Source organism: Balaenoptera ricei, chromosome 12 (genome assembly GCF_028023285.1).
Source record: "Balaenoptera ricei isolate mBalRic1 chromosome 12, mBalRic1.hap2, whole genome shotgun sequence".
Lineage (NCBI taxonomy): Eukaryota > Metazoa > Chordata > Mammalia > Artiodactyla > Balaenopteridae > Balaenoptera > Balaenoptera ricei.
The window spans coordinates 27,618,031-27,642,809 of NC_082650.1; the positions used below are offsets into that span (position 1 = coordinate 27,618,031).

Genomic DNA, 24,779 nt, shown 5'->3' on the forward strand with positions numbered 1-24,779 from the left:
AGCATGCTGTTCGCAACAGTTGTGTGTTCATCTTTTCTTTGGAGTTGGTCACTTAGCACTTGAATTTTATATTTTTGTGAACGTGGGTCTAAGACAAACTATAACTGGGACTCACAGAAGTTTTCAGTTAAACCTTGGCTTATTGCCTCCTACAATCCCATAGCCGAAACTGGGGCAAGGTTGGGGGTAGGCAGATGGGCAATAAACCGAATAGAGTACTATCCACACTTCTGTTGATTGACAGTGCTGTGTCAACTAGAAATAAGATGTTTTGTAGACTCTGCATGACAATATCTGATTGGATATTCTTAAGTAATTGGATCTTAGAACTGGGAAAAATTTGTTGGTTGGCTCATCTGCTTCAGTTGGGGTAATAGAGTCCCTAAGAGGTGAAGGGCCTGACTTCATATCCTGCAAGTTAATCGCTGGAGAAAAGGGACTAGAACAGAGATCACCAGCCCCCAGCCCACGTTGTTGCTGCGCTGCATTTGTAGTTCTCTCCTTCATGGATGTCCTTCCTTACATCAATCCTGACTCCACGCACTCTTCCTTTGGGTGAGGTTAAGGGTCAGGGGCAGTTCAATAAGCAGTTCATAGCTGGGGCCAGGAAATTGCTCCTTGAATCATGGCGCAGGCCTATAAAACCCAATGCTAAGCTGGACTAAAAGGATAAGGGGGAGAGCACTAAATTTACGGGTTCCATGTCTCCTGCCCCCTTATCAAAAGAACTGTGAACCAGTTCTGGTCTAACTGACAAGGTCAGCCTGGAAGAAAGATCCGCTTCATCCAGGGGCTCCCGTGTGGTCCAGGAAGCAATTTTTTTTTTTTTTTTTTTTTTTTAAGTTAGGCAGAAGCCTAGCACAGTGAGAGGACTCTGTCTTTTAATGAGAATAGAAATCTTCTGCATTTGCACTTCTCTAATTAAGAGATTTAAGTAATTTAGTTAGTATAATTTCTTTTCTGCTATCTATTTTTTAAATTGGATTATGCTTTATTATCAAAGTAGAGAGCATTCTTGTCAAATTATTAGAGGCTTTTACAGTCTGCTCATAGAGAGTGTACACCATTACTAGATTGTTTGAGCTTTCTCAGCCCTATAGCACAGGCCTTAAAGCTGATATTAAATTGAAGCTCTGATACTATTAAAGTTGACATTCAGCTGGAATGCTCTGCGGTTATTCAAAATGCTGGAATATTTCCATACCGGTTGGTAAATCTCCACTTCCCCGAGCTGAGCTTCCCCAGGCCCTACAGAGTGTTATCTACTAGCTCTACTAGTAGAGCTCTACTGGTGCCTTGCCCCACCAGTTTTTAAATATTTTGATCATCACACCTGAATATAGTGTCACATAAACTGATAAAATGCCCGAGTTAAAGGAAACCCCTGATTACCAAAGATTTCTGTAATCACTGCAACAGAGGGAATATTGCCTCTGGAAATTTTTGCATTAGAAATGTGTATTGCATATTATCTTAAACTTCCTGCTTAACCAGCTTTTTTCTCAAGGAAGAAGAATAGGGCATTTGAAAAAAGTAAGAAGGAAATTGGCTACTCTTTGCTGAAAATTAGTTCATACATTTTTTTCCCAGAATCTAGATTAGAGGACATGGTGGAGGACCTAAAGCTGAATCCTGCCCACGTGTTCTGTTTGACCGGAGCAGGGGTTTTTTGTTCCTGTTTTAGATCTAATTAATTGCCATCATATTAAAAAATGTAAGATTTCATAGAACATTTAGGTCAGGATGTGGCAACACTTGCCTGATTTCTGCATGGCACCCATCATCTGGAACTGAATAGTGATTTCCTGCTTGTGAAGGAACAGGGTAGCACAAATATCTCTAATGTTTAGTTGCCTCCTTGGACCAGATGGTCTTTTATGGGAATTGTCAATATCTCATTTTAAGTGCTTAAGTAGGATCAATACTGTAGTTGTTTCATGAGAATTAATACCTTTCCTTCGGGAGCTTATCATCTCAAGATCAGGCCCCTCTAGGTTAAAAAAAATAAAAAATAAAAAAATAAAGTAACTCTCCTGTACTAACCTTTACTAAAAAGTTACGGAAGAGATCTATTTCTCTCTTGCTTAGAGCATAGTTATGAATGTGGTAGAAGTGGAAACGTTTCTCCTCGCAAAATCTTTCATTCACAGTTCCAAAGTTATAAAACAAATCTCTTTGGATTTGCTTTAAACAGCAGTCAAAGAGGGTGTTTAATGATCTTCATTTGAGGCAGATTCTTTGGTTGATGCCTTAAAGACCAACAGAAATAAAGTAATTGAGCTTCTCAATCAAGGGGAAAAAAGGACATGGCTTTTCATTGATAAACCATCTCTGCAGTTCTAAGCCAGTCATCCTACAGAGTTTATCTAAGAAAAGGAAGCATTCACTTCTTCTTCCCTTTATCATCTACTGAAAATACAATTCTGTTGAAGATTTTAATTTAATCCTAATCACTTTTCCCACTGATTTAATTCTCTGAATGTATTCTAATTTTAGGTTAGCCTATATTCTGCTGTTGATACACATACACACACACACACTGCCATACTATAGTTTATAATAACACTTATCCTACTGTGCATTCTACTAACTGTGTAACTATTACAATAGTTTTTATAACAGATCTTTTTATTTGTCAGCAGATTTAATTTAACCGTGAAGACTCTCCCAATAAACAGAAAATCTAATAAAGAATTCACTAATTCTTAAATTCACCAGCACCTTGATCAAAATAGCTACTCTTTTAAAATAAAGTCCGATAATTAAGGTACTTATTGGAGGTTGGTACTTCCTTTCAAATAGGAGCAGATATTTTCTACAACAGCCTTTAACATCGGATGGCTTCTATTAACTAAAACTAATTTCCTAGAATTCAGAAGTCATTTCTTTAAAATATAACATATATAAAAAATTATTATAAGGACAGTTGCTCCAGAGACCAGAGGACTTGCACCTGCTGTTTATGGTCAGAACAGAAGTGGCCTTGTCCGGTTTAGACAGTTTGAAAGACTTTTATAAGCGACTTGGAAGTGTATTCTAAAATAGAGATACAGCCCTCCCTCAGTATCCACAGAGGGTTGGTTCCAGGAGCCGCCGCAGATAGCCAAATCCTCAGATGCTCAAGTTCCATAGTGAGCCCTCCGCATCAGCGGGTTCTGCATCCGTGGACACCGAGGGCCAACTGTGTATTTATTGGGAAATATAAAATGTGGAAAAATCCACATATAAGTCGAGCTGCGCAGTTCAAACCTGTATTGTTCAAGGGTCAAGTGTATATGCTCAATTTATTTTAGTGATATTTGTAGGATTTTGCAAGCTTCTTTCCTGATATCTTTGGAAAGTAGCTTCTATATTTTCATGGACCATCACTGGAAGCTAACAGTATAAGCAAAGTAATTAATTTATAATTAGCATGCATTTCCTAACAGTGGTCTTGCGAAGCCCCAGTACAATTTGGGACTCCACTTCATTGCATCATTTTAAATTTATTTTCTTGATTCTTCACACACCCACTAGTAATTTCTGACATTATGATTATATTGGATTTTGGCTTTTCTATCTTAATTTTATCTTCAGCTTTACCCTTATCCTCCATCAGAATTTTTATGTTGTTGCCAAACCAGAGACCTGAAAGAACTTGCTTGCTGAATGAGAAAGTCAAAAGAAAAACTTATACAGAACTTTGCATGAGTCCTCTTTCATTTTATTATATCTAATTTCCCCCAGTTGCCCAAGTAGCAATGCATGGAGATGTAGCAAAATTTAATGGAGACCTTTTCTCTATTCACATATTTCCAGTCTTGCATTAAGCTGGCAAAGCCTTTGTTGAAGTTGACATTCAGGGTACTTAGGACGCCTTTTGGCTGAGGTGTGTGCCGTCTCCTCACCGCCCGTCCTGATGAGGGCAGATGGGTTCGACAGACTCAGAGATACATGCCAAACCTGCTGGAAATGGTTCTTCTGTTTTGTTACCTGTTGGATCCATAGGAGGGTGGTTAGCAAAATCTGTGTCCATAAAACTAATACAGAACCTGCCACAAACTTAACATCTTGAAGAGAGGCACCTTATGGAATAGCTGCTCCTTTGAGCGGAGTCCCTCCTGCCCTGACTCTCCACCAGCTCCCTCCCCGGACAGCCTGGTCTCTGTCGAGGTCTCTCTCTCGAGGGCCTGGCGTGTGGGAGCGATAGGGGCGATGCCTTGCACCCCCTCGCCCCTGGAAAGAATGCTTCTAACATCTCACTTATGTGGTGACGTTTAGCTCGCCGCCTGCAGCTCAGCCCATGGGAGAGCAGCGTGGTTAACAGATTGCTGACGCCCACACATTCGTTCCTGGCCAGAAGTAAAAGCACAGCTGCCTTGTCTGGAGATACAGGTAAAACTGTCAAGGTGCAACTTTCTCCGTGAGGTAAAGTCCTCCTTTAGAAGCATCTCTAAGCCGCCCATTTTCATCTAATCCCATCTCAATCTTTCCCATCGTGTGCTTCTCCTCCTCCCGGTGGAATGGCATTGGAAATGTGTCTGTTGGTGTTGGTTTCACGCCCCTGGTATTGTTTCCTCTGAGCATCCGTCTTAGTGTCTTATCTGGACACCAGATGCCGGGCAGGTAAAGGATACTCCTCCCTGTGATCAGATGGCTTCAGAGGCTTCTGTCTGTTCATAATGTTACCAGAAAATCCCATCCCTTACCCACCTTTCTTTCTGCCCCTGCATCTATCTGAGCAGATGATCAAAGGTAGAAATAATTTAATATCTAATACTAATTTGTGGACCTGGGGATAAACTCAAAGCACAAGCCGATTTAAGCATAGCGTTTCATAATGTAGCTGTGGACTAGTCACTTATCCTCCCTGGGCTACTCTTTTATATGTAATCGAGGAATAGTACCCTTTGAAAACTCTATAAAGAGTTGTGGAGAAGGCTAGTTACGGTGTTCTTATTTGTTACATACTTTGAAAATATGTAAAATGTGCCAAGTACTAGTTATTATAATTAGTTATAACTCCTCTACTTTTTTGAAATATAAAACACCCCTGAATGAGCCAATTAGTTTAATGAGAAGTTAGTATAGAGTCTACATCTAGCTGGAAAGAAAAATACATATTAGGCTTTTGGCAGTGTCTCTCTCATGGTGAGTTGATTTTGACTTTCCCAAATATCTTTGGGCACAATTGGTGTATCTATGTAACCAGCCCTCATCTTTGGCACGTGGGAAATTGCATAGCCTCTTCATAAAGCTCCCTTTAAAAAGGCTTTGCCTCTGCAAGCCTCTTCATGTTCATTAGCCCTCTTTTTTAATAATAATTCTTGGTGGTTTCATGATATCTTTCATCCATGGTGCCCAATGAGCTAGTATCAACCCGAATTCTCACAGTACCCCTGGGAGGCAGTCAAGAAAGCAAGTGCAGGCATTCCCACCACCTGCCTGTGGAAAACAAGAGATTGACAATAAGTGACTTATATCAGAGGCACTTAGAAAATTGGTGGACTAGATCTTAAACGTGCTTCTATCCTCGGCACCCTTGTGATGCTCTCTCTACCACTGTGCGTTCAACTAGCTGGACCACAGTGATCTGTGTTTTCTATAAAGTAACTCTCCTGTCAATTGTCACATTGCATCTGAGATTTTTCTGAAGGAAAAACTACAGTTTATTTCAAGATTCTTTATTTTTATGTCCATTTTGTCATACTTTCATATAAGTCATGAAAGCTTTTCTTTATGTCCAGCTAATTGAAAAACCTTTAAAACTGCTTTTCAGTCCTAATTCATAGGATCTAAATAGTTTAAGGTTCTCATGCTTCTGAACCTCCACGTTGTATGTTGTTTCATACTAAAGGACTGCCTCACAGCTAAAAAATTGTCTTTCTTTGCTATTTCTGTCATCACTAACTCTTGTCAATTCTTTCACTCTTCCTCTAGTCTCTTCCAACACCATTTCCTCATTTTCCACCCATTCGACTTGCCCAGCTTCCCACCTTCCTTCGTTGTTATGCTCAACCAAGGTGCTTTTTAATCTGCTAACTGGCTCTTCTTTACTTTGCAACTTTTCCATTCTCCTTTTCACAAATTGATACATTTTTGTAATGTATTTTAGTGTGAAGCAATGCATACATAGCCTTTACTTGAGTTGCCTGTTTTATTAATACATTCCTTAGATCATTGTTACCTATTATTGCATTGATAACAGCTTATGTTTAATGAACCAAAACTGTTATGTTTAGAAATTTCCATTTGAAATTATTCATGTAAACGTCTCTTACTCTTATCTCCTCAAAAACGTTTTTCCCATCACTTTTATTTTTCCATCTGCTCTCCTTGATTATTTTTTCTTGTCTTCCCATTTTAGTGTCGTCCCTTGAGTTTACCTCATATCCAGTTGCCATTGGCGAGAGGATGATCTACATCCAGAGCCAGGGTTACAGTAGCAGATCAAAACAGCCATCCTTACTCCTAGGGTGTTTGGTGATTGCAAATTCCCAGAACAAGTAATAAGAGCAGTTGAAAATTGGAAATCAGAGTCTCATATGTTTCATTGTGACCACTGCTTTGGGTTGATTTTTTTCTTGCCCATTTTTAAAAATACATTCAAGATACATGTGATTATTAGAACTCAGGATTAAATGAGTTAACACATGTAAAATGTTTCGAATAGTACCTGCACGTAGTAGGCACTCAATAAATGTTGTTATTATTCTACTATGTAATTATTCTCTCTGCTGCACTCTAGCCACTAGAGTGCATTAGAACTGCATTATCTTTTCTCTGCAGCCATTATTTCACATAGAAAATCCTGAGTACGTTAAATTAATGCACTCTTGCTACCAAGAGTAGAAAGGAATACAGATATTGTGGAAGGCTTTCTCAAAGACATTTCCATAAAAGAAATTTTATGTTTAATAAAACTACTTTGGGATATGGAGGGCACTCTAGGAGGGAAAAAACAACAACAATCATATATTGCTCTTCCTATTTCTTCAGAAGGGCAAGATTATTAGAATAATTGATTTAAAGGTTTCAGGTTTTTCCGTAGTTGCTGTTAAGAACGGCGATAAATCCCATGAAATGTAGTATCCTTAGAATTAGCCAGACGATGTTTCTTGAAGAATTAAATTTGAGGATTTTTGTATGGACTACATTAGGTAGGTTTAAGGATGTTTTTTTCCTTTCCTTCACATTAACTCAGCACTGTAATAAAGAATGAACCAGAGGCATGATGAGATTGGTTTACGTCCACGGTGGTCTCAGGAGGTGCTCCAAGGAAGAAGTGCTCCACAGATACCCCTGAAATTATTACTTTCCACTAGAGGGAAAAGAAATCATATTTCTGTGCTTCATTCCTTTTTCAGTGTCAGACCCGTGGCCTCAGAGCAGGGCTGTCTTCTAGGGTTTCTTGATCCTTGGGCAGTTAATGGCCTCTGGCTGTGCCCTGGGCTGTGTGTGCCTCTCTTAGTCATTAATCCCACAGAAGTGCCTTGTGCCAGGATGTTCTTCTTTAAAGGCATTTGATTGGCTTGGAAGAGGTTTGCTTTAATGAATTCTTTCTTTGTCTGGGAAGGGCAAATGCTTTGTTGTGGCACTTGAGAAAAGGTTGTTTTCAGACAGTTTTCCCTGTGATCACAATAAGCCAAATGAGAAGAGGGTCTCCTTCTTCACAGCACAAAGGAAACTTCCTTCACGATTAAGGTCTGAGGTAAAGCTTTATATCAGTTTGGAAGTAAGACATATACCTTTTAAGGAGAACTGAGGGAATGCAAAGTGTTTCACCTTATCCAAGAAATAAGGGTTCTGTTTTCAGATGATGGGAGAAGAGAGTGCAGTTTCCAATCGATTCACCGCTTTGACCATTCAGTGATAACCAGAAGATACTGCAAGGCATTTAATGAAAGAGAACACAGGAATAAAGATGCAATCTGATGGACTTTCTGTCTATAGACTAAACCAAAAAAGCACTTAAAAATTTTTAACTATAATTCTGAAATTGAGATTACCTTGAATTTGTCCTGTTAACTTTTGAGTTTTTAATTTATTAATACTATTATATTCAGTTGACGTAACAGTCTCTTTAAAGGGTTGCTACAATGGCTAGGGTTGGGTAAAGTCATTTTATAACGTGGTCCAAATACATATCATTCCCCTCAGTAGTCATGTTTAATTGTCTTATTTTTTGCTGGAAAACAAGATTTCTGGATGAGATCTGAAAATGAACCTTGGAACATTAGTACCCACATGCTTGATACCTATGCAGTGTTCTGTGAATTTCTTTAAACCCACTGTTACTCAGAATCACTTGATTAATGACAATGTTCCTTTGAAGGTGAATGGTCAGAAGCTACGTGGTTTTCAAAAAAATATTTCCATCTTGAGTAAAACTGCAACAGCTGTTTGTGATTCAACTTTATTTTTGGCAATTCTAACATATTTATGTTCCCTTCACCGTTTTAAATGATGACATCCCATTTCCCGATACGTTCTGCTGCTTGTTATGAACCATCAAATGCCTTGGCTTTTGGGGAAAACCCAGAAGCATGCATTTGATTTGCCTTTAAGTAGATAAAACATTTACAGAATTTTTTTTTCTGGAAATTATTATTCTTATAACAAGTCTTAATACCTGATAAGACTTGGTCATTTAACATTTTAAAAATTCAGTTGCTTTTTTTCCCCAGTGGTTGTTGAATTTTACTCCCCAAATAATTGCAGTGTATCTTGCTTGCCTGCTTGCTCACTTGCTGTCTTTCCACTGTTTGTTCCATCTTAAAGCTATTAGGAAAAAATCTAATTATAAACAATCCTTATCTTAAAATTATCTGTCACTAATGTAGCATTTTACCAGAACCATCTGTTTATGGGACTATAAGACCATTGCTCTCTGTAATTATTGGCTTACATCTATATCTTTAATAAGTATTTGAATAGCCAAATAGTTTATATATTCCAGATTTTTCCTTCGGACATGCCCTCCTTTTGGACACACTGTAAACTAATAGGACCGTGAGGAGAGTTGAGTGTGATGGTTCTGGACACCTTTAGGTAATAACATCTTCTCCCCACTTTTCTCTCTATCTCCGCTTTGCTCCTTTTCCTGATCCTGCTTTTGGCTTTCCTTCAACTGCTCCTCTGGCACTCTTGTGTGTAAAACAATCACCTGCACCCTAGTTATCCCCATGTGTCCTCGTTCAGCATCTTGCAGCCCCATCAACATCATGCCCTACAAAGCTGCACACTCTAGAAATCCGATGGAGCGACCAAAATTCTTTGTAACACCACCGGAGGGCTCCACGCGAAGGAGGACTGTTCACGGCACAGCGGTGAGTAGCTGTTGGGAGCAGCCTGGCGAGTCTGCACTGTTTCTGTGCGTAGTGGACACCGCCTCGAGGTGCAGTGAGGATGTAAGCCAGGCGATGGTGACATCCGTCCTCCCATCCATCCCACCAGTCTTGAATCTGGCTGGCTGAGTGGTGCTGTCCTGACACTTCCTCCCCACTTGGGGATTCTGCTCCCCCCCTGAAAGTCTGAATTTGAAGATGAAAATTGTTCTTTGTTCAAGCATGTCTGAGTGGCTGAACTGCCATATGAGTGCCTCCATACAAATAAGTGCAATGCCAACATACTTTATTTTTGAAAGTAAGAAAACCTTTGAAGGGGAAATGGGCCTGGACTGCTGCCTTTGCATTTTATTCCAACCCTGTCCAGAAGCTGGCTGAACTCTAAATGTGGTTCACTAAAAAGCAAGATAAAGAATTTTTGTCTGTTTAGCTAATCCGTGTCAAGGCCCAGGTCTTAAAATATAGTGACAAAGTATTGAAAACACTAGTTATTCACTAAGTAATTCTTGAAAGGCTGTTGGGCTGTGTTATAGACTCACAGTTTGCAAGTGAAGAATATAATTTGTACCTGTTGTTTCTGACAAGGTGGCTGAACTAACATTAATTTTCACCATGCTATAAATGCAATGAGGTCACTTGTATGTCTCCAAGAATCTTTCTTCTTCTTTGTTTTATTTAAACTGTGTGTTATTTGGTAGCCATTGAAATGTATAGACATTGTTCTGTGGTCTTCAGACGTTGTACTTTAGTCTTAAAGGACTCCCCAGTCCACCAGAAGATCTCGTTGCCCCTCTCTCATGGCAATAGCATGACCCATGAAAGGCTGGAACAATTTTTTTCAATCCTAACTTCTCAGAGCAATTCAGATTTGTAAAGCTGATGAACACCTAAAAGGATTTTGCTTAGACCTTTGAGGATAATTCAAGGGTTGTGAGAGCTTGATGGCTTTGCCTACAGGCAGTTTTCTTTCAAGCCCTTCAGGCTTTCAGGAGTCAACGTTTAATTCATGATTGAGTCAGACCTCCAGCCCTTCAAGCCAGAAGTGAAACTACCTTTGATGTCTGGGAAGTCTTCCATCATTAGCACTTTGGTGCCTCAGAGATCCTAGCTGTGGACAAATAGCAATAGTTCAGCAGAACAGTTTTGGCCCCAAACATTGGATACTTATTGGGTAGAGAAAAGCATGTACCAAAGAAAAGAATACCTTGTTATGGATAAAAACAAAAATTAACACTCCAGGAGGGAAAGGTGAGAGCTGATCCTTGGCCAACAGATTAAAGAGAGGGATTTGTCATCACACGATCCAAAACCTGTATTTTCTCACCGGTTTTCTTTTTGTCTTTTTAGTGCCTTCTTTCTGTATTTGATCTATTGGCTGCCTTTTCACTTCTTTGCAATTAAATATTTAGGCAAATACCTACTGCCAGAAAACGACTCACAAATCATTTATACTCCAGAGCTGCACTGTGGAATTCAGCTGAGCACTTGAAAATGTGGCAAATGAGACTGACGGATCAAATTTGAAATTTAATTTTCTTTTAAGCAATTTTTAATTGTGACAAAAAACATATAACAAAATATACCATCTTAACTGTTTTTAAGTGTGCAGTTCAGGAGTATTAAGTGTATTCACATTGTTGTGCAACCAATCTCTAGAACTTTTTAAATCTTGCAAAACTGAAACTATACCCACTAAACAACAACGTTCCATCCTCCTCCCCCAGCTCCAGGCAACCACCATTTTACTTTCTGTTCCTATGAATTTGACTACATTAGATACCTCATACAAATGAAATCATACAGTATTTGTCTTTTTGTGACTGGCTTATTTCACTTAGCGTAATGTCCTTAAGGTCTGTCCTTCCACGTTGTAGCATGTGACAGGATTTCTGTTCTTTTTAAGGCTAGTAATACTCCGTTGTGTGTGTGTGTCTATACATATATATTTCTGTATGTGTATATATACACACACATACATGTGTACATGTGTAGACACACCACATTTTGTTAATCTGTTCATCTGTTGATGGACATTTGAGTTGCTTCTCCCTTTTGGCTGTTGTGAATAGCACTGCTACAAACATGGGTGTGAAGATATCTCTTCAAGATCCTGCCTTCAGTTCTTTTGGATATATACCCAATTGTTGGATCTTATGGTAATTTTATTTTTAATTTTTTGAATAACTGCTATATGGTTTTCCAAAGTGACAATACCATTTTACTTACATTCCAACCAACAGGGTACAAGGTCTTCCAGTTTTTTCACATCCTCACCAATACTTGTTTTTTCATTTTGTTTTTTTTGTTTGTTTTTTAAATAGTAGCCTGATAGGTGCGAGATGATACCTCATTATGGTTTTGATTTGCATTTCTCTAATCATCAGTGATGTTGAGCATCTTTCTATAAGTTTGTTGGCCATTTGTATATCATCTTTGGAGAAATATCTAATCAAGTCCTTTGCCCATTTTTTAATCTTTAGTTTTTTAATCTTATTTTTAATTTTTGTTGTTGGAGTTATTTATACATCATGGATATTAATCCCTTATCAGATATATGATTTGCAAATATTTTCTCTCATTCTGTAGGTCGCCTTCTTACTCTGTTGATTATACCCTTTGATGCATAGGAGTTTTTAAGTTTGAAGTCCCATTTGTTTATTTTTGCTTTCATTGCATGTGCTTTTGGTGTCATATCCAAGAAATTATTACCAAATCCAGTATCATGATGCTTCCCATTTTCTTCTGGGAATTTTATAATTTGAAGTCTTACATTTAGGTCTTTAATCATTTTGAGTTCATTTTTGTATATGGTATAAGGTAAGGGTCCAACTACATTCTTTTGCATGTGGATATCCAGTTTCCCAGCACCATTTGTTGAAAAGACTGTCTTTTCCCCATTGAATGGTGTTGGCACTCTTGTCAAGGATCCTTTGACCATATACACAAGGGTTTATTTCTGGATGCTCTATTCTGTTTCATTGGTCTATATGTCTGTCTTTATGCCAGTACCATACTGTTTTGATTACCATAGATTTGTAATATGTTCTGAAATCAGGGAGTTTGAGACCTCCAACTTTGTTCTTCTTTTTCAAGATTGTTTATTCAGGGTCCCTTGAGGTTCCATATGAGTTTAGGATGGAGTTTTCTATTTCTGCAAAAAATGATGTTGGCTTTTGATAGGGATTGCATTGATTCTGTAGATTGTTTGGGATAGTATTGACATCTTAGCAATAACAAGCCTTCCATTCTGTGAACTTAAGATGTCTTCCCATTTATTCGTGTCTTCTTTAATCTCTTTCAGCAATGCCTTCTAGTTTTCACCGTAGAAGTCTCCCACCTCCTTGGTTAAGTTTATTCCTAAGTATTTTATTCTTTTTTTGATGCTGTTGTAAATGGGATTGTTTTCTTAATTTCCTTTTCAATTTTATTAAATTTTAATTAATTTAGATCTAAATTCAACTGCCTGCTATTGAGCACTTGAAATATGTTTTGTGAGACTAAACTTAACATTTAATTTTAATTAATTTAGGTCTAAATTCAAATAGCCAGATGTGGCTAGTGGCTACCATTTTGGACAGTGTAGATGCAGAACATTTCTATCATCACTGTTCTCTTGTACAGTGCTGCCTTTGAATATCTGTTTATATTGTCTCGTGGGTTATTTGTATTCTAAACCTAACTCTAGTTGTAAAACTAAAAAGTCTTTGTCCTGCTCGTAAGTTGCCTAGACCACTGACATGGGCTTACTGTGTGTGTTCCACCTTAGCCTTGTGGAACGTGTTAACAGGAAAGATTATTGTACAGACCACTGGCTGTTAACTCAGATCAGGATGAGAATCAGGAGCATCTTTACATGTGTGGAACTCAAATAGGTGATTGAGTCCAAGACCAGTGGAAAGACATTTAAAGAACTAAGAGGGTAAAAGCATCTATCTACCTGCCTGGGAGGGCGTTATGTTAAATACTGAGCATTTTTCCAAACTGCTCCTCCCTGTTCCCCCTACTCCCTAAAGGTGATTAAAGGGAGGTCAGTTTTAAGAAAGAAAGAATTGGTTCAGTGGCACTTTAACAAAAAGAAGAGTCTGAGGATTATACACTTTAATGTAGATTTATTCCCAGATGCCTGTCTTATCAAGGCGTAGATGATGACATTAGTCCCCAAATCCTCCACATCACAAATTACCTTTCCTGACTTATTTTCCCATTCAGGTCTCTCCTTGATCTGACTTTAGCCAAATTAAAATGTTTTGAGAAAAAGAAAGAAAAGCAACTCAAGGTGCTTAACCCCAGCCTCCCTCGGGAAGAGCCCTGTACCTTCCACTCTGGGGACTTGATCTGCCAGAGGCGTAATTGCCATCCTGTACACCTATCAAGAGGGTTCCATATGGTGGCTGCTGTTTCTGCTACCCAAGCGCTGCAGCTGTTCTCCTGCCTTCTACTACCAGAGACGGGGACAAAGGGTGGTCATGCAGCTGCAAGTGATATAGAGGTGGCACACACCCTGTGAAGCTCTTTCCTGCCTCATCCTTCATTTGTTTTATTTAGAAATTCTGGGGAGACATTGAGTAATATTTGACACTGAGATGTTTTTCCCCCACCTATAGCCCAGTCCATCAACTAGGGTGCTACTAAGGAAACTAGAAGCAATTAGAAGAGATGCTGAAGGGAACAAAAGGGGAGGGAAGAAAGAAGGGGGGTGATGCTTGAGCCAGGCAGAAAAGGAAAGAAAAGAAGGTACACGCCAGCTTATTGGCCCTGAGGCTAGGTGTTGTTCTGCCCCTTCCCTAGCACCCTCAGTCTGCTTTCCTGCAAGGATCCCACAGAGTGAAGGACTGACAGGCATTCACACAGGTCCCTCCAGCCAGCATCTGTTCCCATCCCAGAACATTGTTGGCCGTGTTTCAGATACTTGGAATGAGTATTCTCCCTTGCCCTGTGCCTTGTCTTTTTGTTTGTGTTTTGGTTTGGGGGGTTTTATTGTTTGTTTGTTTGTTTTTGTCTTCGTTGACTTGAGACTATCAGAACACTTCTGGTTTTCCTTTTGCCCATTTCTACCTAGGAAAGGTGTCATCTCTCTGGCTGAATTCCTAGTATGCAGTCATAGGAGGGCTGATGTTTTGGCCCAACCTCAGAGATTTCCATTTCATCCCTAATGAGGAAGACTAAAAATAGCTGAAATTCCTCACCTTGAACCTGACTTTTCCTTCAAGGGCAAGAGGACACTAAGTGAGGAAGGACTTGTTTGTATAACATCAGTATAAAGAAAAAAATGAATTAATGTCTGACATAGCAGACATGTAAATTAAAAAAAAATAAACTGAGCTATAGTGTGTTCCAGAGTAAAAAAAAAAAAAAAAACTGCTTAAGAATTAAAAGAGATAAAGGTAGGGGGAATAAGTTGAAAGTGACCTTTATTTTGACATTTGTGTGGGCTAAACCAGACTGAGAGATTTTGCTCCGGGTAGCTTTAGATACAAAGTATAGGTGCTTTCTCAAAGTGTGTTTTTGTTTTGTTTTTTTACAAATATAAGTCCAGATCACACATCCAGAACCTTCTTATTAGTGTCAAATTGTGTTAATTCAATTATAATGTTCAGTTTTAGCCTAATAAAGGCCTTTTGTTGGGGTGGAATGGATATACATGGCAAAGGTTGGAAATTTTCCCAAAAGCCATTCAATGGATTGCAGCTCCACTGTTGAATACTGTGAATGTGATTGTCCCGCTCATGGAAAAATCTAATTATTGTGTTCCTCTGAACTTAGGGCTATAAAAGAGAGAGGGAGAGAGAAAACATACCCTTCCACCTCACACCCGGCATCCGAAGGGCTCTATCTCCATCTCATCCCAAAGCCAGATCACCAGCTTCCTCCCGACTTTGGTAAGTGAAATGTAAGAGGCTGGCAGGGTTGTTCCATGTTGGAGAATTAAGAGCCTCTGTCCTCTGAAAAGAAACTATTCTCCCCACACTGTTTGGCCTTCACTTGGGGAGTAATATTTTTCCTCAAAGGAAAGAAAAGAGAAACCTGGAATGAGCCTCTAAAGTGAGTACTTCTGCATTTGCCACATAAAAGACACATTCACACAGCTAAATATCTTCATTTCTCTTCCGTATTGGTGTTCCAAGACTATTACATGGTAGAGGTATGGGGAAAGGAAGGTTCTGGCAAGCCTGTTCTCATGTGTCCCTTTCTCTTTACTTTGTTTGTTTGTTGCCCAGGCTCCCATCCAAGTCCTTTCCCCATTTGCCTGGCACCCCCAGACCAGCATCCTCCGTGCCTCCTGGACCAGTCAAACCTGCCCCTGCTCAGGTCCGGCCCCCCTCGCCCGGCAACATCCGCCCCATCAAGAGAGAAGTCAGAGTGGAACCTGAGAGAAAAGACCCTGAGAAGGAACCTCAGAAAGTTGCCAATGAGCCCTCAATAAAGGGCAGGGCACTTTTGGTGAAGGTAGAAGAAGCCACAGTTGAAGAGGGGACACCCGTCGAACCAGAGGTTGCTCCTGGTAGGAATCCACTGACTCGTGGTGGAGTGTGGGTTGCTTGCTTTCTTTATTCACTCTTCCTTTTTCTCCTGCACTGCTTTGACTTAGCTTTTTCTTTCTTTCTTTTTTTCCCTTATTGGGCACTTGGAAATTTTACTCTAAGGCTAATCTGGGGAACTTTTCTTGAATATAATTTTCCTACGTATAAAGAAAGAATCATCCATCCTACAGCCTATTGTCAGAGCCACAGCATATTAATTCAGGTGTGGTTTATGAGTCCTTTCATTGGCCGAGTCCAACAATTTGACAAAATGTGGTATTCAGAGCACCTGCATCAGAATCATTTTATTATTTATCCTATTGCTGTGTAACAAATTATTCCAAAACTTTGCAGCTTAATAACAACAACAAACAGTTATTATATCACACAGTCTTGGGTCAGGAATTTGGGAGCAGCTTAGCTGGGTTGTTAGAGGATGGCTCATGCACAGGGCTGTCGGCATGTGGCCTTCGTTCCATGACACGTGAACCTCTCCATAGGGCTGTTGGATGTCCTCACAGTCTGTCCACGCTGCTGGCTTCCTGCAGAGTGAGTGATCTGGGGGAGAGAATCACGAGGAGCCCACAGTATCTTTTATGCCCAGTCTCAGAAGTCACACACGCAGAAATCACGATTTCTTTCCTTTCCTTTTTTTTTTTTTTTAATTTATTCATTTATTTTTGGCTGCTTTGGGTCTTTGTTGCTGCCCGCGGGCTTCATCTAGTTGCGGTGAGCGGGGGCTACTCTTCATTGCAGCGCACGGACTTCTCATTGCAGTGGCTTCTCTTGTTGCGGCGCTCGGGCTCTAGGCACGCGGGCTTCAGTAGTTGTGGCTCGCGGGCTCAGTAGTTGTGGCTCGCAGGCTCTAGAGCTCAGACTCAGTAGTTGTGGCACAGGGGCTTAGTTGCTCCGCGGCATGTGGGATCCTCCCGGACCAGGGACTGAACCCATGTCCCCTGCACTGGCAGGCAGATTCCCAACCGCTGTGCCACCGGGGAAGTCCCAGAAGTCACGATTTCTGTCATACTATTCATTAGAAGCAAGTCACTAGCTTCAGCTCACAATCAAGTTGGGGGGATTAGCCTCCATCTTTTAAAGGGAGGATTTTCGAAGAATTTATGGAAATATTTTTAAACCACATCTATAATGTTTCAAACTGTAGAACCCTGCCCCTACCTCAGACCTATTGAATCAGAATACGTGGTGGATCCAAGGACTCTGAAGGATACTAAGCTCATCTGTTGACTCTTGTGCAGGATTGCCAGATAAAATAGAGTGGCAGTTATCCTGTGTGTACTGGAGTTTGGGGACCACTGGCTTAGCGTATGTGATTGACAGAGATCAGATTTTTTCCAAAGGACCCAGTGGATCTCATCTCTACCAGGTTAACCAGATGCTGTTTAGAAGTTTAAAATCACCTGGAACTAGAAATTCAATGTATCTTGTTGAAAATTGTCTTCATTCAAGAGTTTTCTCTTTAAGACTTAATTTGAAGATAGAGGGTGGGGGGCAAAGAAAGAATAGTGACTCAAGACAAATGATAGTATAGTAAGGGAATGGAAGAGTCCAATACCTGTTTGCATGGAAAGAGGGAGAAGAGAAAGGCCAAAAAGTGTCCTGAGGGCAAAGAAAAATCTGTGGGAGCAGCAGGAGAAATGTAGATCTTGAAAGGAGGGTCTGGAGCGGTCAGGTGCCAGGGATCACACCTCACCATGGTGCCTATGGCGGGGGGGCACCAGCTCCCTAGGTCCTTTTCCTGAATCCAGATAAGGTCAGAGAACTACTCTCATCTTGCATGTTGGCATGAGAACTGGCAGTGGAGACCTGCAGTGTCTACGGAGCACAGGTGCTGGCTCCCACAGAGGCTCTTGGCTCCCTCCTCAGACCTGGAGACAGCTCTGCGTAGACATAAGAGACCTCTTCCTTGGTCTCTTCCAGCCTGAGTCCGGGCTTGTGGTATGGACACGGGGCATGGTCACAGAAAGGCTTGAGTCCTCTAGTGATGAATAGTCACTAAAGAGAAGGAATTTTTTTTTAACGTAATGAAAGGCAAATGGAAGATCTCATCTTTTTTCCTGGGGTATAACTTCCCACAGAACCTAACATGAGGCTCTATACTTAGTACACATTCGATATATGTTGTTAACTGATTTAACTTGTATAAAAATAAGGCTTGGTGACAGAGTGTCAGCTTCGGATGTCTCACTTACACACGCGGCTTTTTGTTATCTGTTGCCCGGTTACAGATAGAATACAGTGAAACCGTGAGAACGCGCAGTAATAAACATTCCCTCTTCTTTTATAGCGATGAATTCGAGGCCTGAGGTGCGGGGGATGCTAGTTTTTGTGTTGTTCTTTGGCTTTTGTTTCCAATTGGTTTTCTCCTTGTACTTGTTTGTACAGCTGCTCCGGAGGCAGCCTCAGCACCAGCCTCCGCTCCAGCCTCCACTCCGGCCCCGTCATCCACTGTGACTGCCAGCGCTTCTCTGAAGACCTCTGCAGGCACCACTGACCCAGAAGAGGCCACGAGGCTGCTAGCTGAGAAGAGGCGTCTGGCCCGAGAGCAGAGGGAGAAGGAGGAAAGGGAGAAGAGGGAGATGGAAGAGCTCGAAAGGTAAAGGAGTGACACTGCTCAGTGACACCCTAGTGACACCTTGGATTAAGTCTTCAGTCAGAGAGAAGAGGTAATAGTAGTGTTGAAGGTGAATCTATTTAGTTGTTTCAGAATTAGTCTCCCCTGGTGTTCCCCTGAGCACTAAGCGACTTTTTTAAGCCACATTTTCTTATTATAATGACAGTACAACAAAATTGATGGAGAAGGGGTTTTTTGTTTTGTTTTCGAAGGAGAAAGGTTTAAAGAAAAAAATCATCCATATTCTTACCAGATTTCAATAATTGTGTACTTTTTGGGTCACCCTTTCCAGCCTCTGAACAGTGTGTGGGTGTATATACATGCATAAATATATACATACACACATAGATTTGCATAATTGTAACCACAGTAGAGGTACAGTTGTGCAGTCTTAATTTTTTATTTAACGTATCTCTCATCTCCATGTTTCCTCATTATCTTTCTAATTATCTTAAAGCTGCATAACAGCTCATGTTTTCTTCCTTCCAGATAGTATTCCTCTCAGAGGGTAGCTGCATGAGACAGTTAAGTGCCCCATGACTGCCTGCCAGACAGTATGCCAGGGGCAGTTTGCTTAGTTGGCTCCCTTCTGGAGCTAATAAGGCTAATGTCAATATAATTGTTCTTCAAATAAGCAGAACTGCCTCTCCGGAAAGGAGGGCAGCCCCAGTGCTGGGCCGCCATCTTGGACATGCCCTACCCTTGGTCCCAACAGGGAGCTTACATGGCCCATCTTGTCCCTGTACTGAAACAGAACATTATAACCTTTATTTACTTACAGAGATTTGGAGGGGAGCATTAAATTCGTTACTAAAAAGTCACATTATTGGATTAAACAAATCTCAGCCTTTATAGTTATATTGCAGATCTTTAAAAAAAAAAAAAAAAAACAAGCTCTCCTCAGAATATGAGTGGATACGTTCTGCTTCTGTTTCCCACGAGGCAACAGGAGGCTGGGAAGGGGAGAAGGAGGGAGAGAGAGAGGGTGGCTTCACATGTATCAGTGGATGCTGTTGGCCAGACCTCCCAACAGACTGTTCTCGCGGTAACCACAGACTCGATCGAGCCTTGCCAAGGAAGTCCCCTCACGTATCTTTGTCTTGTTTTGTCTTTTTCCAGACAAAAGCGAGAAGAATTGGCCCAAAGGGTGGCTGAAGAGAGAACCCGCCGAGAGGAGGAGGCCCGCCAGCTGGAAGCTCAGCAAGCCAGGGAGAGGGAAGAGCAGCTGCGGCGGCAGGAGGAGGGGCGGGTCCGGCGCGAGCGGGAGGAGATGGAGCACATCCAGAAACAGGTAGGGGGACGGGGGGGGGGGGGGGGGGTCCGGGCCCCGCCCGGGAAGCAGGGCGGTGTAGCCCTGGCTCAAGATGGGGCAAGGGGCAGCCCAGATGAGAAGAGGAAGCTGTTGAGCGTGTGGTTGGGAGTGCTCGTGTCTCCCCCGTGCGCGTTCGTGGTCCTCGCGTTCTCCGTCCTTGGGCGCCCCGGGACTTTGGCGCAGCGGGCAAAGCCAGCCTGTTTGTTAAGAAGCAGATGCCGACTTCCCGTTTTCAGAAAGAAGAAGAAGCTCGTGTTCGGGAAGAAGCAGAGAGGGTCCGGCAGGAACGGGAGAAGCATTTCCAGAGAGAAGAGCAGGAGCGCCTGGAGAGGAAGAAGGTAGTTGCATCCGCCCCCGCAGCCTGGCGCCCTCGCTGCTCTCATTCTGCCTAGATTGAAGGCGGCTCCAGACCAAGAGACTAGCTCACTGCCATCAGAAGACAAAAGTGTCCTGCCCATTCCAGGTTAACTAAAGTAGCTCTCAGTATTAATGTTCTCCTCCAAAGAAATCGCTCTTGGTGTTTCAGGCTTCACCAAAAACAGTTGCTTCCAATTCATGCGGCTTAAGCCAATTTCAACTTCTTTGAGTAACTCCAGTTAAGACAAAGACAATTATATTTTCCCAAAGTAATAGACATGTTTCAATGCCCTGCTATTTGTTTAGTCAGTGAAATGCGCCAGGCTAGCTTTCTTTCCATGTCTGATCTGTTTGCTTAATTCTTCCTTTTTTGTAGCGACTTGAGGAGATAATGAAAAGAACCAGAAGAACAGAAGCTTCAGATAAGGTATTGAGATGGCCTTATTTTTTAACTATTCTTAATGGCTTTTTTTTTAACGTTCATTTGTAATTTTAACATTAAAAAGTCTTTTTTTTTTTCTTTGTTAGAAAACTGTTGATCAGAGAAATGGAGATATAACCAAGGGAGCGCTCATTAGAGGAACAGGTATTTATTTCAGTGAACTCAAATCAATTCAAATATAGAATTTTTTAATTTATTCTATGGAGGTCAAGATAAACATTGATTTAAAATAAAAATACTCATTGACTCACAGAAGCTTAGGTGTTTCTCATCTAGTCCACAAATAATCCCCTTTATCTAAAAATCTCTAGCATTTCTAGCAGATTTTTTTCACATTTGTTTATACTCTAATGGAGTATTTAATATCTTAAGTCATTTTATATCATATACATGTCTCTGTATATATCTATGTGTGTGTATGCCTCTATAGATATGTATACACACGTATATGTGTATATACACACACGATTAGAAGAATTTTCTTTGAGTTTATAAAATTAAATTTCATTTGTCATTTACTATCTGCTAAAGGAATCTGTGTTTATATTTGCTATTAAGGACATTAAATTTAAACATTTTGACAACTTGTACTTATGGCATTTCTCAGGAAAGGATTTAAATGTTATTTCTTTTAGTTCTCACTTCAGAATAGAGTTAAAATTTGAAATTTGTTGAAATTTCATTAGAAAGTTGTTCATATGCCATAGGCTTTGGACAAAGATGATTAATTTCTTGGTGATTTTAAACCAAATTTGGTGTATATAAAAGTAAAATTTATCTTAGTGTTTTAGTACTCAGACTCAACTAATATTTATTAAATGCCTTCTTTGTGTCAGATACATCTGCATACATTTTCTTGTTTAATTTCCATTGCAGGCCTGTGAGATAGGAGATGCTTTATCTTGGAGTCAGCAGGCATTTTCAGAAAACTTTTGTGTGCCAGGCCCTTTTGTAGGTGCTAGGGTTCAGTGTGAACAGGTCAGCCGAGGTCCCTACCCACAAGGAGAACTCAGGTTGAGTGACAGGCCCAGCTCACACAGCTGGAGTCCAAGTCACCAGCTTGTAATTTGGCTCCTTCCATGATTCCACGTGGTCTTCATGATTGTACATACAGGTGGTTGGTCGATAATTCATTATTCAGTCTTCCTCTTTCCTCATCTGCAGTATCAATATGAAAAGAAAGGGCCAGAGATACCTCCGTTTCTTTTACTGTTTATTATAGACCGGAGTAAAGATCAAATGAAAGGATTTATGTGAAAGAACATTCTCTGTTCTGGGGTTTTCAAATGTAAAATATTGGTATTTGGGGATTTGGTTTTACTTCAGTAGAGGCTATCCGAGTTCCCCTGTGTCATAATCCCTTCAGTGTGGGGCTTTTCATTCTCTTTTAAAGATGCCCCAATTATATTTGTTTGGAGAATAGCCTAATGGTTGCCTATTAACCCCACTGTATTTTTAACAGGTTGCCTCCAGGAATGTTGTAATACATGTAGGCTTAAAGCAGGCATGGCACCCAGTAAGTCATCAGAATGAGCATTTTAGAATGTAAATTGCACCAACCCAGGATTATTTGAGGAACTGATGCTGCAGTTTGTACATGGCCAGGCTCCTGTTGGTTTTTTGTTTTTCCATCTGTCTTCTTCCTGCTATTCCCCTATCAGTTCTTTCGATTATTCTTTGTACCTCAATTCGAGAATGAACAATGGCCAGAAGGAAGGTGAAACTTGTCAGTCATCACACCTGTGTTTATCAACTCTCATAATAAATTTGGTTTGAGTTAATAGTGCTAAAACGAGGCCTGAGGATTATCTAACACATGTTCCTCTTCTCCTGGTCCCACATTTGGTTGAGGACTGAATGGTATCACCAGTGCTCCAAAGAGAATTCTAGGCTGGGCAGGCAGGTGAGTTTGCAGACCTATCAGAAGTCTTCTCAGAAGATTCCTATAACCAGCTTTGCAAATTTTGGCAGCTTGTAAGTTATTAGTCTCTTCTTAAGACTTTACATAAACCTGGCCCAGATTTTAAAGTCAGTCATCAATATTGTTTGCTCACGCTAGACTCCAGTGGGGAATATTGAATGACTAGGTAGCACAGTTAGGTACAATTCACTGGCCTTCCGTGCATGAAATCCCTACCATTCTTAAGTGGGACTAAAACTGAGTTTTCCAAAATGTTTTTCATCACTTAGGGTATTTCATGGTGATTTGCTCCAAATCCTTCAGTAATAATTTGTTCAGCATCGGCCTGACCAAATCAGCTTACTGTTATCTTCGTCAATTGCTTTGGTTTCAGTATTACATACTTTTTTGTCCAAAGTCAATTTGGTGCAAGCAAAAATAATCACAGCACTGATTTCCACCCTTACAATGTGCTGGGCAGTGTTCTAAGTACTTTGCATGTGTTAATACATTTAATTCTCACAGTAGCCTATGAGTTAGGTACTATTACTATCCATGAGGAAACTGAGGCACAGAGCGTTTGTGGCTTGCCCAAGGTCACACAGCTGGTAAGTAGCAGAGGCAGGACATAAATCCAGGCATTCTGGCTCCTGGGGTTTGGGTTTGATAGTAGAGTTGTAGTAACCCTTTGTTCCATCTTCTTTGCCATGTCCAGCGGTGTCTGCACTTCCAAATATGACAAACTCTCCAGGACAAGGAGAACCAGTAGCCAGCCCCCATGTGGTTACCTCACCCCAATCAGAAGTGACTGTGGAGAGGTGAGTTAGACAACTATGGCCTTTCTTACTTACGCACATTAGAGCAAAGCACGACTGTTTTTGCCCCACCAATCCCACCAGAATTTTCTGGGGCCAGACAGAATTTGAGTTTTAACACGATTTATTTAGGTTCATTAATGTTTGGTAGAGCTAGTAATTCTGTAATCTGAGAAAAGGAAAATGTCTTTTTTTCTTGAATCTCTAAATACGATGGTGAGGTTTTTGTGTGGCTATTAAAAAAAATTACAGGGAATAATTTGTTACTTTCCTTTGTATGTATTTGGCATGATCCTGGACCATCTTCACACCCTTTGATGATATACAGCAGCTGTATTTTCACTGTATATAATATTATAGTGAGTCTCAGGTTTGTTCCTTAGTAAAAGTAATTTAGATGCCAATATTTCTTTCACTAGTAGTAGAGCTTCTTATTGAGGAAACAAATGGTTGCTAACAATAGTTAAGAAGTGTGGGTTAAAGAAAGATTGCTTTTCTGTTCCTTTGCATTTATACTGACAGCATTGTAAGATTGCTCTCAAAAATGAAAATGAAGGGTAGTCATAGCCTGTGCCTAAAACTCCAGTCATAGAGAACTTATAGAAATATTTATAATAATGTTCAAATTTTTCAGCTGCAACTCTTTTTAATTATCAGAATTTACCGAATTATGAGTTCTGTCTCTAATGCCAGTCTTTGCTACCATAAGAGAATTGAAGCTCCTCAAATTAACTTTTTTAATAGATAGAAAAATGTCTTTTAAGATCTAAGATCTTTTTTTCTTCCAGTTTTACTGAGATATAATTGACATATAGCACTGTATAAGTTTAAGGTATATGGCATAATGATTTGATATATATAAATTTTTTTCTTAATCTGAAAACACATACTATACAACATTTTGTATTGTTGGAAGCCATGAAAAGACAAGTTGTCCTAAGATGGACATCCTAAGATGTCTGTAAGTCATAAGGTATCTATGTATAACTTTCTGGGACAGTAAACATTTTTTAAATTTGCCCATTTCCTACGAGAGATTTTAATAAGCGTTTGATTATGTTTAATAAATTTATTGTCATAATTACCTAAGAGATATATTAAGTGATATTTCATTTTTTTAGTTATAGTTTGATTTTCAAATAATATACTCATTTCCAACTACTATAATTTATGGCATTTAATTCATTGATGTCAGAGATTTTTAGAAAAGGATAAAAAGTGCCACAGAGAACCCCATTATTATAACGAGGGATAGGTTTTTTAAGCCACTGATAATTCTCTCTGAGGAGTAAAATTAGCTTATACTTTAGCTGACTCTCTTCAGTGGTAAAATCAAGTGATTAATCATTGTATAAGAACCTGAAACATATCTTCAAGAGTCTTGCATCCAACTTCAACCTCCAGAGAGCAGCCAAAGAAGGGGAATTCAAAAGCCGGTACTTGTATCTTAAGAGGATACACAGGTCCATAAACC

At 40.2% G+C, this 24,779-nt stretch overlaps 1 protein-coding gene across 3 annotated transcripts in view; it reads left to right on the forward strand.

Annotated features, from left to right (window-relative positions):
* Nucleotides 1-24,779, forward strand: part of MAP7 (microtubule associated protein 7) — a 161,098-nt gene that overhangs the window by 130,556 nt on the left and 5,763 nt on the right. For all 3 annotated transcript variants that reach the window (XM_059941126.1, XM_059941128.1, XM_059941127.1), the window contains 10 exons: nucleotides 4,261-4,374; nucleotides 9,181-9,308; nucleotides 15,090-15,205; nucleotides 15,545-15,828; nucleotides 18,251-18,461; nucleotides 19,599-19,770; nucleotides 20,028-20,129; nucleotides 20,525-20,575; nucleotides 20,677-20,734; nucleotides 23,206-23,308. In XM_059941126.1, coding sequence (XP_059797109.1) covers nucleotides 4,261-4,374; nucleotides 9,181-9,308; nucleotides 15,090-15,205; nucleotides 15,545-15,828; nucleotides 18,251-18,461; nucleotides 19,599-19,770; nucleotides 20,028-20,129; nucleotides 20,525-20,575; nucleotides 20,677-20,734; nucleotides 23,206-23,308 — 1,339 coding nt within the window. The remainder of the gene's footprint in view (nucleotides 1-4,260; nucleotides 4,375-9,180; nucleotides 9,309-15,089; nucleotides 15,206-15,544; nucleotides 15,829-18,250; nucleotides 18,462-19,598; nucleotides 19,771-20,027; nucleotides 20,130-20,524; nucleotides 20,576-20,676; nucleotides 20,735-23,205; nucleotides 23,309-24,779) is intronic.